Source organism: Pituophis catenifer, unplaced genomic scaffold (genome assembly GCF_029215685.1).
Source record: "Pituophis catenifer annectens isolate HBS135680 unplaced genomic scaffold, rPitCat1.0.hap2 SCAF_3, whole genome shotgun sequence".
Taxonomy (NCBI): Eukaryota; Metazoa; Chordata; class Lepidosauria; order Squamata; family Colubridae; genus Pituophis; species Pituophis catenifer.
The window spans coordinates 190,863,964-190,881,787 of record NW_027256883.1 but is presented as its reverse complement, the minus strand read 5'-3'; the positions used below and the strand labels follow the sequence as shown (position 1 = coordinate 190,881,787).

General features: G+C 36.7%; 1 protein-coding gene across 1 annotated transcript in view; it reads left to right on the top strand.

The window, feature by feature from the left end:
• STK4 (serine/threonine kinase 4) overlaps positions 1-16,315 on the top strand; it is a 65,228-nt gene extending 48,913 nt beyond the window's left edge. The window contains exon 11 of the mRNA XM_070939997.1: positions 16,122-16,315. Within this exon, the coding sequence (XP_070796098.1) occupies positions 16,122-16,280 (159 nt within the window). The 3' untranslated portion in view covers positions 16,281-16,315. The remainder of the gene's footprint in view (positions 1-16,121) is intronic.
• Positions 16,316-17,824: the final 1,509 nt, after the last annotated feature.

The following is a 17,824-nucleotide window of genomic DNA, read 5'->3' as shown; positions in this document are numbered from 1 at the left end:
GAATGGTCCTGAGAAAGGATGAAGCATTTTTCTGTTTACTTTCACACATTGCCTAATTTTATATATCTTTATTTTGTCATCCCTTTATTCTGAAATATTGCGATTTTGATGTCTGAAAAAAACATCATTATAGTTTTCCCCCAGAGTATTTTTTTTCCTGCTCTTCAGTGTGTTTTGCATGTTATAACAGTCATGTGCACCATATTCCCAACATGATAGCAACATGGATTATCAGGTTATCCACCCAAAATCCAGATTAGTTTTCCTGGTCAATCACTGTCAGGCCCAAATCCAAAGACAACACAGTGAAATCCAATCAACTGAATTATTTTTTTGCTTATACCTAATAGACAGAATCTTGCCAGAATCTTGTTGTCAATATTTGTTGGACTTCCATTGGCACCGCCGGCATCGCGGACGGTCTTTTCAGACTGCCAGCCCCACGATTCCATTGGAGCCGTTCTGACAGCGCTAATCAGCTGTCAGACGGCTTGAAAACCTCTCCTTTGGGAGAAGAAGGAGAGGAGAGCCGGTGGGCGAGGGTAGAGCTCCCCGGGAACCCCTGGAGCAGTTCCAGGGGCTGGGAGGGTGAGAGCTCCCCGTTCAGCCCACTGAAGCTCCGGATCCGTGGCGACTCCATTTTAAACGGAGCCAGACGTTCGGCGACCAACTCTGCTTCTCAACAAGGAGACTAATTGAGTCCAAAAGCAGGCAGAACGGAAGCAGGAGAACAAGCCTTTGCAAGTATGTTGCTTAACTCCTGGGATACATTGTTTCTACTTGATTTTGCTGAGCTGAAGGAGGAAATGGCGTCTTCATTATGGCTGGACTGAAAGTGAAAGTTAAGTGCTTGTTAATAGATTTGTGCTTAGAGACTGAACTTAAAGCTGCTGGGATTTGAGAGCTGGGTGTAGAAAAGACTATCTTGCTTGATAAACTACAAATAAATTTGAGAAAGTTGCTTAAGAGATATTTTGGCTTTGAAAAGAAAAATTTTCTTAAAATAATATGGCTTCCAAGCAAGGAGTTTTTGAAAGTGGTGGAAGCTCTCTAATGGCGTCAGAAATGACACAGAAAACTGACTCACAGAGCCAAGAGGATTTTTTCAGAGACTTTACAGACTTTATAAAGGAAGCCATGAATAACCAAATGGCAATTATTAATAACTTTACAGCAATCATGGAACGAAAATTTATAGAACTGGTGGAGGATATAAAAGCAAATGAGGATGTTTTTGAAGGAAAGCACAGTGACAATGAAGGAGACATTTTGATTAAAACAGAGAAGCTGGATTTGGCTGATTCTCAAGAATCTTCAAACTTTCTTCCTGCCCTTGTGGAATTAACTGATAGAACTTTTCAAAAATATAATTTGGAGCAGAAAGAAGAAGAAACTGATCGGCCCTACGAGGTTTCGGAAGATTTGGCAGAGGCTTTCACACAATTAATTGAAATGCAACAACTGGACTTTTTTTTCCAAACTCATCGAGTTAACTCTTTGTTCTATGAACTGACTGATTATATAAGCAAGAAGAGTCGATATGGGGGCTCCAAATCAGAAGAAATGATTCCAAGAAAGGGACAAGTTTTAAAGATACATCAACCTCCAGCTGAAAATCAAAACCTCCTTAAAATAAAAGTAAGAGGGAGGAAGAAAGATGGAAAAAATATAGAAAGAAAGGAAGAAGGGAAGATTAATTTTCTTTGGTCTAATAATTGATGTATTAATGACTAATTACAATGATTAAGTAAATGAATTAAGAATTCAATTAATGATTAATTAAGGTTTAAGAAAAAATATTTGAATTTTGAGAATAAAAGTAGGAGGGAGAGTAAAATGATTAAGAAAATGAACTAAGAATATTTTACAGATGTATTACGAGAATTTTAGGCTTTGAATGATCTATTAGTGTTTGTTAATGTTTTTAAAACTCTTAGGCCTAAAGGATTATATGTTATTTTGAGTTTAAAGGGAGGTTGATGAATAATCTGTAGAAGGGGAGTTAAGGAGTCTAGGGAGTTATAGTCTTTCATTAACTTAGCATCTTTTAGCGTATGTTTGATAAAACTTATACCCTGTTTTTCTTCTGGGAAGTCGGGGGAGGGGGGCGGAAAGGGGGGGTGGAAGGTTGGGTTTATAAATGTTTAAATATACAAGTGAAAATGTTATTTGTTTGATTATAAAAAATAATAAAAACTTTTTTCATAAAAAAAATATTTGTTGTCAGTATTTTCTGAATGCATGGATTATTACAGTGTACTCTATATGAGACTTCCCTTGAAAAGCAGTCAGAAGCCACAGCTGGTACCAAATGTTGTGGTATATGTAATTATAGACAAGTGTTGTTGGGTACAGTTGACACTTTTGCTCCATGAGCTGCTTGGCTTCTGTGAATTGCTCAGCTTCTGAGTGCAGTTCAAGGTGTAGGTTATTACTTATAAAGCTCTCCATGGCATAAAGCCTGCTTTTCTAAAGACCACTGGTCTTCCATGGTTTTTGCCCAACCTGTATGCTGTTGACATGCTCCTCATCTCATCCATAAAGCATAGTCACCTGATGAGACCTAGGAGGCATGTTTTTTGGAACACCATTCTTCTATCAGATAAACCTGGTCCCCACCCTGGCCATCTTCAAAAGACCTGTGAAAATGTAATCTAGGCTTTGGGTTAGAATGGGTAGTCAATCTGATGTGTTTGATTATCTTTTAATGGTAGTTTTTCTTAAGGAATTTGGGTTTTTTAAACTGTATTTGTTATTTTTACTGTATACCCTCTAAAGCAGGGGTCTCCAACCTTGGCAACTTTAAGCCTGGTGGACTTCAAGTCCTGGGAGTTGAAATCTGCCAGGCTTAAAGTTGCCAAGGTTGGAGACCCCTGTTCCAGAGTTATAGAGTTTGGCAACTTTATTTCTAAATAAAATGTATCCCTCATCCTGTTTGGTAATAACCGGTTTCTGTGAACGATGTAACTGGTTTTAATATTCTAGTTTAAATTAAATAGCAAAAGTATGTCAGGTTAGAAGTGAAGAATACTATATAAAATTAGAAGTAGGATAGTTAAGGATGCAATCATACTGCAGCTGTTTATTATAAAACTTCTTTTGCTCCTTTGTGAAGCTTTTTCAAAGAGTGTGATTGTTTTTCTTTATTCCAATGTATGTATATAGATTTTCCTAAGTATTTTTACCCACTTCTTCTGCCTTTCAAGTTTCTAATTTGTGAATTAATATAGTTCCATGGGGTCCTTGGTGCTCTCTGAGCTTGGTTGTTTTCTTGTAGACATTTCATTACCAAACTAGGTAACATAATCAATGCTAGCAGAAGTTACGATATTAACTTGTTTAGTAATGAAATTTCTGCATGAAAACAACCAGTTCAACCCTGAGCTACAAATAATTGTCTTCTAATATAATTCAAGAATGACTGCAAGAAAAGTATTGCAACAAGGAGTATATGAAATAATGTGAGATCTTTAAAATATGTGCATTATATAAAATTTTATTTAAGAAAGTAAATTTTCTTAAATCTAAGTTTGAAAGCTAGGCTAGCTGTGATTTCTTTTTACTGTCGGCTGTAAGTAATTACTCATGCGTAATTCAGAATGTATTACTGTAATCCAATTCAGTGAAACTATCCCATGGGCCAGATATATTTTTTTTCCTGCAGAGGATTGATTCAGGCTCTTAGAAGCTCGATATGGTTAATGTGTCGGTAAATTGAAACTGCAAGATTTGATTTCTCATCAATTGTGAATGCTATGGAATCAGTTTTTGCAGCTTACAAAGTCTTCTGTGTCTTAAATATCCTGTGTCCTATGAATGTCCCTTCCCTATTAAAAGTTTGCATTTCAGTATCTGTATAATCTATATCTATCAGTACTGCCCAATAGCAGAATAAAGATTAATATTGTCTGTAGAAAGGGAATTTAAATGCACAAAGCCTATATTGTTTATGTTACTGATATATATTTGTCCAATTTGTATATATTTGTCCATCTTTTGGACCCCTGTGGCTTACAACAGTATACAAAAATACAATATAAACCTATAATAAATAAATAAAATAATACTATTCATAGAATTATTCATAGAATAATTATTATTCATATAATTATTCTATAATTATTCATATATATTATTAATTATTCATATAATTATTCATAGAATAAGCAAAAACATTTTCTTCAAGGACTCTCTGAGGAATATTTTCTTCAAATAAGGCAGAAATTTTTGAAGGCTAAACTCAGGGTTCTGTTATTAAAAGTAGTTTGTGTACATGAAGTTCGGAGCTTAGTAATTTGATTTATTGCTTCATTAAGTATTAACTACTTTGCTGTCTAAAATCAGAAAATGAAGTATTTATTTTGAGGAGAAAATATGCCCACGTGAAACAGCCAACAATTTCTCAATTTGTAAGTATTTTAATGCTTCAACTACAATAAATGGCTATGCGACAAAGGTCTGTGTTTCATTTTTGTTGATCCTGAGATGCTGACCTTTGCTTTTTTAATTCAATTACAGGGTAGGATTAATGGAAGAAAGACAGCGTCCTTTGTGTGTTATTAGATTAAATTATCAAAGCCTTTTGATGTCCTTTAAAGATTTATTAGATGAAATGCTTGTAATTGGCTTTTGTGAAACAAGACAGTTGAGGCACCCTGACATTTCTTCCCTTCCAAGCAAGCTTGTATCAAAATCTAAATGCTAGCAGAAATTACATTTGTTCTAGCATGAGCATATTTTCCAAAATGTGGGATTTGCATGCATTTCTTCATCATTTTTTCCCCTCGAACACTTGTATTAAAATTACTATTTTCTTTTACATCTAACCCAAAGGTGCTTTTTTCAAGAGGCAACTGGACTTTCTGGTTTTTCTTCGAAGACATTTCACTCTGAGCTGAAGAAGATTCATGGTTGGGAGATGAAACGTCTTCAAAGAAAAACCAGAAAGTCCAGTTGCCTCCTGAAAAAAAACACCTTTGGCACAACCATGACCTGGATGACTAAGAATCTCCATAGACTTTTACATCTAAGCAGGGACATTTAATATCAGTTAAATAATTTGTAAAGGTGAAATTGTTATGAATAGGTAGTTCAGATCAGGCAAAATTCCTTTAATATATCTTTGAATGCTAACAATTAACATTAGCCTTGACCTAATTAATATAGTGTACAAAAATATAGTATAGAAAATTCTATTCACTTAGAATTGCAATAACACCTAGGTATCAAAAGTCTGGGCCCTATGTTACACATGAAAAGGAAATGAGTCATAAGATCATGCACTTTAAAATCTTTCTAGTCCTGTAAGAATGAAATTAGGATATCTATTTTTCATTAGAGAATGAAAAGGTACAAAGACAGGAGCTCAAAACTCATTGTTGCTTTTCCTGAGGCAATACCTGATAAATAAAGAAATAAAGCATGGCCATTATGCATATCCTGCCGCAGCTCTTTGGGACAACACTAGACAATTTATTTATCATTGTAATTTATTGTTAATGCAAAATTAAGCTATTTATTATAATTGCTTTACTTGTGTTATTAGCCATAGCCAATTAGAATCTATTAACAGCTGAGACGAGGGTAAACCAAAATACTACATAATCATATGTATGGACGACTCTAGATCACATGGGTGATTATAAGTGACTGTTTAATCTAAATATTGATGATTTCTTTAATCCAGATTCTAATACTTACATTTCTGTGCAGAAGAATTGGTCAAAGCAAATAGAACAGAAGCATCAAACTGTTCAAGTGAGAATAAATATTCTATTAATTTTCTGTTTTCTTTTTATGACTTGATTTTAGTAAATCATATTTCTTTTTCAGAAGCACTGCAGGATTTCAGTTCAACTTACAATCAGAAGTCTGAATTTCCCCAGTGCAGTGAATTTCCCTTTCATAAGCTCAACATAGTTGCGTACAAATTCATGCACTCACTGTTTTGGAACAATGGTTATGTAGCATGCTACGTAAAATTCAAATGAACCATACCGTTTGCCCTATTTTTTAATGGAGTAAGCCACTGTATTTCGGTGTCTCATAAAACTGGATTAGCAAGGCAAATCTGTTCCGTAAAATTGGGAGTAGGCAGTGGACCTCTTACATTTTGGGAGTATCACATTTGATATCCTATAAATTGAATATGTCTTGAGAAGTTATTGATAAGTGGGATCTCTCAAAGTTGCTCTCAAAGTCTATGTTAAATTTGACCTAAAAGCAAGTTTACTTGTGTACCTGGATTCAATTTAACATTCTGTTAGATCATCACAATAATGCTGAAACCTGGTAGTGAACTGTTGTGAGTATATGGAGCCTGATTACTGTTCTTTAAACTCCCAACTTCTTTTCCTGAACCATTTTTAAAAAATCAGGGCAAAATCATATTTATCAAAATAACAGAGTAATTGAACTTAAATGAGTGTTGAAATGAGTGCTGGTCACAACAAATTGGTGAACTAGTGAATTGGTGATGTTTATTTAAGAAAAATTATATGGCTGCCCAATTCACTCTTGGTGACTCCTGATGACTTATAACAATAAACTCCCAGTACAAAAAACAATAACCCCCCATCGCCCTGGCAACAACAATCAGCTGAGCCACTTGATGGGCCCCATATCATTCTGGGATCTGCAGCCGCAGAATCATGCTTTCTCTTGTGACCTAGACCCAAGTAGTTATTACCAGACACAATCAGTCCTAAACAAGCATATTTTATTAGAACAGCTGAGAATTACTTCATACTCAGCTTAGTCCAAATTAATTCCAAAACAAGTCCTTCAGAAAAAGTCCTTCGATCTTATCACAAACCTTTGTCTTCTTTGGCATCCTGCCAAAGGCTTTTCTTGGCAGAGCCCCATGAAGTTCAGAAATAAGAGACGCCAACAAGAAACAAATGTAGCAATGTTACTTTTCTACAAAGAGCCCAAGATCCTTTGCTGCTCTTTTAAGTCTTATGGGAAGGGCCAATCATCTCCTGGCCTTACTCCCGAGTCGTCCTTTTTGCTTTAGCTGGTCTTGCCTTCTAGCAGCTCTTCACATGCGTGCAATAGGAACAGGCTCCTCCTGTTCCTCTGCCTCTCTGCTGTCCGTCTCTGGAGGTTCCGGAATCCGTGCATCGCTCCCAGATGGCCCTGGCCCCATCTCTGCCTCTGACGCAGAGCCCTCGTCTGGGCCTTCCCCTGACTCCAGGACTGGCCCATTGTCCTCCCCAGCCTCCTCACTGTCCGACTCTGCTGCCAGCTTCGCAGGCTGCTGGTGGACCACAACACTTTCAGGGCCATGCGAAAGAATGTCAAAGTGGGGACCAATCTTATCTCTGCAGGAATGATGTTCCACAGGAAGGGTGCCACCGTGGAGAAGATCCTTCTTCTTGATCTTGCTAGATGGACCTCCTTAGGAGAGGGGACCTGTAGCATTCCCTGCCTTCTCTGTGGTGGGTTGAGTAAATATGACTGGGAAAAGATGTTCATATTTAATACGCACATTTTTCCCCTTAGGCCCCTGTGAATGAAGAAACACTAATTCAGTTGCCTGGTAGCAAAACAAAATAACCCATCATAAGGAATTCTCCAGACACTATTTTCCTTTTTCCCAGGCTATCTGGAGTCCCTCCCTTGTTTAAAAATCAAGATGCTTAGTTGAGCCTAAAGAATTATGGGTATGTGCCTCCACATTACTGATTAGGTGGCTGTTTGTCTTCTAAAGAGAGCTGCTACTTAACCCAAACTAAATATTCTAGGCAACCTTTTCACACGTTAAATGGATTCCCATATTTTTCATGCCAAATTTTAACATATATTAAAGTGTCTCAGGTCTTCCAGTCCTTGATAAGGGAACTGCAGCTTAGAATAAAGTAGTTTTCCCCACCACTTTCTAATATCCTGAACCAAAATGCAATGTACATAGTGTTATGAATGCACTCCGTGTGGCTGGTTACAGTATCTCCTCATCCAATAAGCCTAAATTATTAAGCTGCATTAAGAGTAGATGCTTGTGCTAAGATTTTTTACTTTTTAGATCTTCTAAAATATTAATAGCTTTCCATGTTGCAAATTTACAGGAATTCCCACATAGCACTTGATGTTCCTTTTCAATTGTTTCCAGTCTCTGATACTTTCTGGTCACATCATCTTATTTCATAGTTTGTGCTATGACTAGGATATATACACATAAATATTTAAGACCTGATCCTGTTGGCTAAAATATCTAATTTGGCCTTTTGTAAAAAATGTGACATCTTGCCATTTCAGAAAATTTCTTTTCAAAGTTTAAAAAAACCAGGGCAGTGTAGAATAAGAAAGTAACTATCAACTGCTAAGAGACCTACAAGAATAGATTCCAGAATTATTTCTTCCATCTCTGTCTCCTGACTTAGTTCATCAGAGTAGTTGAAGCAGTTTCTCTGTAAAGGATGAAATCCGATGGAAGTGGATTCTGATAATTAATCTCATCCATTATTATTTAGAGCCCTTTGTCTCTAGTGACACCAGTTTTAATTTAAACAGTCTGAGATAATGTATCTTTATGGTGACTTGCAGTTGTTTAGCAATGATTTAGCAATGACCTAAAGCAATGATTGAAGAAACAGAGAAACTTCTGCATCTGCTCATCTATGTCTGTAAAAATTGGCTCAGTGTTGCTGAGGATTGGTCTTTTTTCCTGGAATGTGAATTGAGTTCATATTAATTGCTGACCAAGTTTTTGAACCCGTTTGCCAGTACTTAAACTGAGCATGTAGTCTTGATCAACTTTCTCAGACTTGGTGGCAACAAAATGTGTTGGCACTGCGGCTTCCAAAATTTCCTAACACCATAGCACCGTGATGGCAAACCTATGGTGGCACGTGGAGCCATATCAGTGGCTACGCGAGCTCAGCTCTGGTGTGCATGTGCGCGCCAGCTAGCTGATTTTCAAGCCTTCTGGGCCCACCAAAAGTAGGGAAACAGGCTGTTTCCTGCCTCCAGAGGGCGTCGGGGGTGGTGGGAAAAGCTCGTTTCTTGCTGTCCCCAGGCTCCAGAGCCTTTCTAGTAGTCTGGGGAGGGTGAAAACGGCCTTCCCCACCACCCCTGGAGGCCAGAAACTTCCTGTTTGCCAGCTTCCGGTGGGCACATAGAATTATGGGTGTGGGCACATGTGCGAGACCCCCCCCGCCCTCCCGCGATGGCAAAAAGGTTAGCCATCACTGCCATAGCACATACCCTGCTAGAAGAGAAGAGGTTTATTTGAAAAGGAGCTTATATGTATTGATTCCAAAAGTCTTGTAGTTAAAATTATTGAAGCAGAAATCGCTGTGATCTTGTAACTTGGCAGCTTTAAGACTTGTGAACTTCAAGTCCCAGAATTCTCCAGCCAGCTATGCTGGAGTCCACAAGTCTTAAAGCTGCCAATTTTGAAGACCTCTGCATAAAGTGTTAAGTAATAGTCATATTTCTGCTGAAGACTAAAATTAAGTCATATCTATATTCAAATGTGGCAGCTATTTTGTGCTTGGTCTGTACTGATGCTGTTTCTAGAAGATTCAGACATCCTGCCCTGTTCATGATTGTGTAGTACAGGCTTTAAAAATGTTTACTTAATAGAATATTGATCCCTAAAACTTGTCAATATTGTAGAATCCCTGGTTAATAACATGACCTGTCTTCTGTGCATTGTGATGCAAATCAATTGGGAAGCTGGATTCAGGGGTGGGATTCAGTCGGTAGTTGTGATCTGCGGGTGGCCCACCACCTGGGCACTATGCTGTCCTATTTAGCTGCGCTTTTTGAGCCACGCACATGCATGCAAGTGCATGTGTGAACAAAGTGCATGTGCAGAAGGCCACACGTGCACTCACATTTTCAGTCCTGGAGCAAACCAGTTGTTAAATTATGTGAAGCCCACTTTTGGCCGGATTCATTTAATATCCATGGTGAATCACTTACTGTCCATGGTGATTCATTTAATGACCATGGTAAAATGGTTGTAAAATTGGATCTGATCACATGATGGCTTGCTTTATGACTGCACTGGCTTACACAGAAATCCAACTGTGGTCAGAGCTGCGGTGGCGCAGTGGTTAGAGTGCAGTACTGCAGGCTACTTCTGCGTATCATTGGCTGCCAGCAGTTTGGCAGATCGAATCTCATCAGGCTCAAGGTTGACTCAGCCTTCCAGCCTTCCGAGGTCGGTAAAATGAGGACCCAGATTGTTGGGGGCAATATGCCGATTCTGTAAACTGTTTAGAGAGGGCTGTAAAGCACTGTGAAGCGGTATATAAGCCTATGTGCTAAGTGCTATTGCTATAACTTGAGTAATAGTTGAAATAAGTTCATTTTTAGTTGCTAGTGCCCTTAGTATGGCAGTTCCCATCTCTGAAAAGGAAATCAGTCAGAAATCCCAGTTTAGTTTTGCAGCTGCTAATTGTAGAATATAATCTGTTAACTATATTTTAGAGAACGTCAAACATACTGTGCTGTTAGTATTGATGAAAGAGGATAGTTAGATAATTCAAAAAACTTCCCGATTCATATTTTCTGCTTTTGGGACACAAGCAAATAATTATTTGCCCTCAGAAATCCCTATTAAAACTGATCTAAATTTAGATGAGTACATAAGTACTCACAGGGCTTGATAATTGATTGCACAAATTTAGCATTAATAAATACGTTTAAGCATAACTAAGAAATCTCTTCCATGTGAAGTTGTTTATTTATGACATTGCATTTACTCACAAATAAACAAAAAATATTAGATACCAAAATACACATCCCAAAAATAGGGCTTAGTTCATTCACAAGTATATGGTAATATACTTGGTACCCATATATCCCATTTATATTCGAGTATAAGCCCTTCCACAAGTTGATCGTTGAATTTTTAATAAAAATATTGTAAAAAATTGATATCCATGAATTACCTACAGATAAGCTATTTCTGAAAATTTCGCTTATCTGCAGGTAGTGCATTTTTCACAGTGTGTTAGATAAATATTTGCAGGTTACCTTATATGTGGATGGGCTCATGCAGGAGTATATACAGTAACCACTAGGAGCTTTAATTCCTGGTAATATAGATTTGGTTCCCTTCTTTCATCCTACAAAAAAACCCACCTTCCTTCAGTCAAATGCTTAAAATATTTAACTATTACAGGCCTAGATGCACTACACTAAAATGAATTATTTTTTATTGATAGCTTTAGGCAACCATCAAGCTGATACTATACATATATAAAAGTAAAATATGTTGAATTTAGCTTTGGCGTTTTTCTAATAGTATTTTATGAAGGTTTTTATTGCTGCACTTTCATTTTGTTTGTTTTTTTAATTTTCCATCCAGTCATAAAACTTGACATTTCCTGAGAGTCTCCTTACTATGACCACTGGAATGACTGAGTAGAATCTACATTTAAAAGAAATCAGTGCCTGAATTTGAAAAATTAAAAATGTTAATTAGTGGGATATTATGTACAGCTTTCTTTTTATTTTTGAAGGGAAACAAAGTATCATCTGTCCATGTACAATAGATTACTCCAGTATTAATTGCTTTAGGCTGTGTATAAAACACTTGGTAATCCAAATGGAACAAGTTCAAATGATAGCTTTATAACTCATTTATAGAAATCTGGGATTAAAATGATTTTACATTTCTCAAGCATATGAAATTTCCTCACAGTGGGCTACAATATGAACCCAGTATTTCCCAAAAGTGCTGATGTCTACTCACTATTTCAGATACAGGTAGTTCACAATTTACAGACATTCGTTTAGTGACTGATTCAAAGTTCAAAGGCTCTGAAAAAGGTGATTTATGACCAGTTCTCACACTTATGACTTTTGCAGCATCCTCATGTTCACTGGTCAGCATCCCCAATTCAGACACTTGGCAAGTGGAATTTCCTAATGACAGTTGCACTGTCCTAGGCTTATGTGATCACCATTTGTAACCTTCCCAGCAGAGTTCTGAAAGGCAGAGTCAATGAGGGAAGCCAGATTTGCTTAAAGACTGCATGATTCACTTAACAACCGCAATAATTCGCTTAACAACTGTGGCAAAACAAGTTGCAAAATGGGGTGCAGCTTAGTTAACAACTGCCTTACTTAGCAATGGAAGTTTTGGGATCAATTGTGGTCGTAAGTCAAGAACTACCTGCAAAGATAATTACCACGTCTGCAAGCTAATACTGTATATTTGAATATAGGCTAAGATTGAAGTTACAATCTTCAGTACAATAAATAAAGCAAGCCTAACTAGTTAACTAAACTTACGCTTCATGCTTCTTTTGGTTTGCATTCAGTGTGGCTTCAGGACAACAAATTACGCAGTATATGATAAAGATTTGGAGAAAATTATATTCACAAATAGTAAAGTCTTGAATCAAGCTGCACACCTGGTGCCATATAGTAGTGTTGTTTTCTTGACAACAGTATGGATTTGCTATTACCACTTTTGGAAGTGTTTTATTTAATTTCCAAGGCTAGACCATTACTTTGAGTTTTCCTGATCCCATCCAGGTATTAATCTCTCTCTTAGCTTTTCCAAGAACAGTTAAGATCAGCTATGTTATGCCATTTGCTGTGGTGTTTAGAACAAATGTTAAGTAAATAACAGTTGAGTGAAATTTGTACAGAAAACTGGCCCAGCTGCTCTCTTGGCAACAAAACAATGCTTGGATCAAGAGAAGCTTATGAGCCTGTGAAGAGCTGAGAGTCACTGGCTTTTTCCTCCAGTAGCTGTTGTGGCAAAGAATCGTTGTGTTTTGGGAAATGCTTTTAACTGTTTTTAGAAAGACCGCCACAGGCATGCAGATAAATATGTATGATGATGCTTGGGGCCATTACCAGTATTGGAACAAATGTAATTTCTAATGTCAGAAGTCATCTCAGGACATAATTGAAAATTTTCAAAAGCAGATTTAAATGTGATGCTTACTTAGAACCTTGATAAGTAAAACATGCCCAGTGTCATTTTTAGTCCTTGTAGAATTGTTATTATTGAATTATTGATTGTAGTTCCAGCTTGCTTTATAAACCACTTTTTTCTCAAACAGGTACGTTCAACAGGTACATTAAAGCATAAAATGTGGATGAAGATAACATTTAAAATAATAGCAAGGGGTGTGGAAATAATTCAACATATAAAACGAAAACTAGGCGAAAAGTAGAAAACGTAAAAGCACTAAAATAGTTTTTAACACTGCAAACATTTAAAGAAAAAGATTTCTTCTTGGCTTGGAATGAAACATAATGTATATACCCAGTAAATTTCCCTATAGAGGTTTTCCAAAAAAAAATAGGATGATTTTTTACAACTCTTACAGAGTTTTTTTCCTCATATGACAATGGGATAAAAAGTGATAGTGGAAACTTAAGCTATTTTAATGCCTGTCCTCCTAAGCAGTGTTATTTTCTTTTCAATACAACACGTTTTGCTTCACACCTGTGTTGTTGAGATTGTATCAAGGCTTCAAAATTTTGCTGCATGCTAGGCTAGACACAGCCTGCTTATAAGATGCTTCAGAGCAGAGTTTTTGTGATCCCAGGCATACAGCATGAAGATAAATTCCCACACATATTGAAACTTGCCTAACCTCCAGTAGAGTCTAATTCTATAAATTCTATAAATAATTCATTTGAGAGTCAACTTTTCCTTCATTCTGTCTTCCCATAGACTTCATGATTTCAATTTTAGCTCAGTCTATTAACTTCTCTTCCAATATGTCGTTACTTAGGGGATCCAGTAAAGTTACTTCCTGACCAAGAATTTTAGGTTTCTTTTTCTTATCAACTACCGGTATCTCAGTTGAGAATCTCATATAATTAACAAAGGTGACTGCCAGAGTAGGTGTTCAGATATTACAATTGGTCTGTGTTATTAAGTAAAGAGCTCTATTGTGTTTTCCAGATTTGTCTGTTGGTTATAAGATCATTGTTTAACTTTCACACTTCTCAGTATTTTGTTCTGTGCTGTTTCTGGGTGAAAACAGACAGAATGAACTTATGTATGAATAATGTCTACTGAGACAATGGAATTAGACTAATGTGTCTGCCCTCTGTCAGGACCTAGTTTATGATCTAAAAACTTTAATCTTTGGAAGATGTTAATGGCATATTTGGAATGGAGTAGTGTCACTTAATCGGGAGAGGTCTGTACTTATGTGCTGCATCACACACACACCCATGGTTCAGTTTCCTGCTCTTCTATTTTATTATCGTTTTAGCAATGCTTGCAATTCTCCCATTCCATCTTGAGAAAACAGCCATATTGCAGTTATAAAATGGTCTCTGGAGGTCAAAACAGTCTATGATACTTTAAAGTTATTGAGTGACATGCTCTTGAGAACATGAATTACAGGTTACAACAATTTGTTTAGTGACCATTCGAAGTTACAAGTTCGAAGTTGAAAAAAGTGAGTTATGACTGTTTTTCACACATGACCATTGCAGCATCCCCATGGTCATGTGATCAAAATTGAGATGCTTGGCAACTGACTCTTTATGATGGTTGCAGTGTCCCAAGGTTATGTAATCACCTTTTATAACCAAAGTCATATGGGGAAGCCAGATTCACTTAACAACTATGTTCTGAACTTAATAACTGGAGTTATTCATTTGCCAACTGTGGTGAGAAAGGTGGTAAAATGGGCCGAAACTCACTTAACAAATCACTTAGCAACAGAAATTTTGAAAAACTATTTTGATTTTTTTCAGCTTTATGTCTGAAACCAGGATCCATCCTTACTCTTGGTTTGTTTTTGTTTTCTGCCCATCTGGATTTTGTATGAATATATGAAAACAGACAAGAAACTCACCATGGTTATTTTGTTTCCCTGAAAATCTGGCTTATTGTTGCAGGAAATCAACAGTAAAGCAATTTCTGGCTCGCTGCAAATGGGGGGGGGGGGGGTGAGGGGGGGATAAAAAGCCAGAAATTAATTAGCTCAATCATGAAAAGTCAGTCAAGATTATTTTTGAATACTGCATTTTGTGTGTGCATGGTGTTTCTATCTAACAATTCTTCTATTTAAGTGTGCATGTATTAAAATGGGGACCCTTTGGCTTAATCTTGGAAATATTCAGTATTTTTATTTGAAAAACTAAGGGTGGAAGAAAATGATATTTTAACCAGACACCTAGCAGCTTTTTAGTGATTTGAGACAATGGGACTTTTAATCAAAACGCTCCACTCAACCCTGAATTAATATTTTCTTTTTTGCATTATACTTCATTCTATTATTTCAGTTCGTGAGGGTTGCATGTTGAAGAGTCTGATCTGAAGCAAATATTACAAGAATAGTGTAAAATTTTAGCTGGTTTAATACATTTAAAGGATTGTTGGCTAAACCCATGTTATCGTTATGGGTGATAATATTATCTTTCTGCCATTGGCTGTTGCAGTTGTAAGTCAACTCAGACCCGATTATACAATTATTCCAATGGTGGTTAAGTGATTTACTATGGTTATTTCACAAATCACTCAGTTGTTAAGCAAATTCAGGTTCTCCAATGGGTATGCTTTCCCAGGGATTGGCAAAAAAAGGTTACAAATAGTAATCACATGATTGTAGGATGCTGCAATCAGTAGTAAATGCAAGCCAGTTGCCAAGCACTCAGATTGTGATCACATGACTCTGGGTACCTGTAAATGCAAATGCAGTTCCTAAGTCAGTTTTTCTAAGGCCCTCATGACTTCAGAAGATGGTTAAATGAACAGACATAAGTCTTACCTGTAAATAATATTGGTTAACAATTTAGGATATTCATTGTACTATAATGTCTTCTCTTGGAGAAGTATTTAATATAGCACATGATATGCAGTTGTTTTCTGCTGAATTAAAACAAAGTAGTGCATCATTTCTTATATAATAAAGGGAAAATATTCCCACTACCTGGGAATTAGGTATTACGACGGTCATGATTAAAAGTGCATTTTTGGCAAGGTAGGAGCAGTAATTAGGTCCTAGCATTAACAGTAAATTTCATTACACTTATTTGCCAAAAGTAAATCCCTCCACGTTATTCTTTAGCAAACCATTTAGTGTAATACATGTTTGGTTCCATTTTTCCACTTCTATCTGTTCTTCTTTTTGCCTGTTGCAAGTTCACTCTATTTATTTATTTTGCCTTATGTTTTTCTTTAGTTGAGGAACTGGACAGTTGAAGAACTTCAAAGACGACTTGGGACACTTGATCCCATGATGGAGCAGGAGATAGAAGAGGTTCGCCAAAGGTATCAATCAAAGCGGCAACCAATTCTAGATGCCATTGAAGCAAAGAAAAGACGCCAGCAGAACTTCTGAGGAAAACCTGGCAGTAGAATAGATGTCCATCATTCCTTACAATAAACTGTTCTACAATAAACTGTTCTATGACTACTGTGTAGGTGGATTTCTATTTCTATTTGCTATAGCACCTTTTCTAACTCAGGTATGCCATTGAATGGAGTTCTCATGAAGAGATCATGCTTTGTATGAATGGTAGATTTTAGATACATTGCATGTTGCTTTTGAGAAATCCTGACTTAGCTGGGAGCTAAACTTTGTATTACAAATCAATACAAAAGTAGGAAATGGATTTGAATAAGATTGGTACTCAGACTTTACAGTTTTTACAGTTCAGTTCCAAACAATATAAGTAACTAGAACAATAATTCTGACGTGATGTTCTTGGATGAAGTATAGAAATTCAAATGTTTGCTTTTTCATTGAACTGTTAAAAATGTTGAGAAATCCTTTCACGCTAATCTGTTATCTAAATTGATCCAAAAAATATTCATCATCTTTGATATGTAACAACCACTTGAGGTTAAACAATCCTTACTTTCATTTTGCTGTATTGGTATAATGAACTTTGGAAATGAGTTAAAAAAGAGAAGTGATTCATTAGCAAGTTTACCTATCCTACTCCAGCATTTGAAAAGGAATATGAACTTTATCTAGTCTAGAAACGTCTTTAAGAGCTTCATGCTTTTTTCCCCTTTTTTTAAAGTATTACTCTTCAGTGTTATATTTTTGTCTTCGTTTTTTATTTTTACTAGAATTATAACTCTGAATGAATGCTAATATATTTTCAGTGATGTCTATCAGATAAAAAAACATAACAAATATTTTATTTTCAGTATTTTTTTCTGACTTTGTGATAGCAGAGGAATGTCAGTTCCCTTAGTTCTGGAAAAATGAGTATTTCTTTTGATAATAATGTTATTTAAAATAGTTAAGGAATTGTGGACTTTTGTATTCTTTGCTACTTCAAGTTGAATTTGTTTAAGGTTTGTGGTAGCAGTTTTGAATTTAAATTGGCGTGTTTCCTTTTATTTGGAAAAATACACGTATCAGTTAGGATCTAAGAAAAGATCTTGAGACCCAAATTAATTTCAAAATACCATTTAGTTTAAAAAAACCCCACCACAATACATCTGTGATAAAACAATTCATGAATAGATATTGTGTTTCCCTGAAAATAAGATAAAACAAGGTCTTATATTTTTTTTGCCACCAAAAAAGGCACCAGGTCTTATTTTCAGGGGGTGTCTTCCACTGACTCACCTCGTGGCAGCCGCACTGACAGCCCCGCCCAGCAGGAGCCTGCTGCCAACCCACTTCTTCTGTGGCCACTTGTCACCGCTTGTCGGGGGCGACACACATAAGCGGCAGCAAGCAGCCGCAGAAGTGGGCCAGCAAGGCAGGTGTTGGGGTATGTGAGGCCTGGTAAATATGGCAGCTCCACCCCCTCCATCCCCACCCTAGCTTAATTTTTACCCATGCGTGTCGCCCCACCCCATGCACCCCAGAGTGAGCAGGGTCTTAACTAGGGCTTATTTTGGGGGTGGGGCTTATATTGGGTG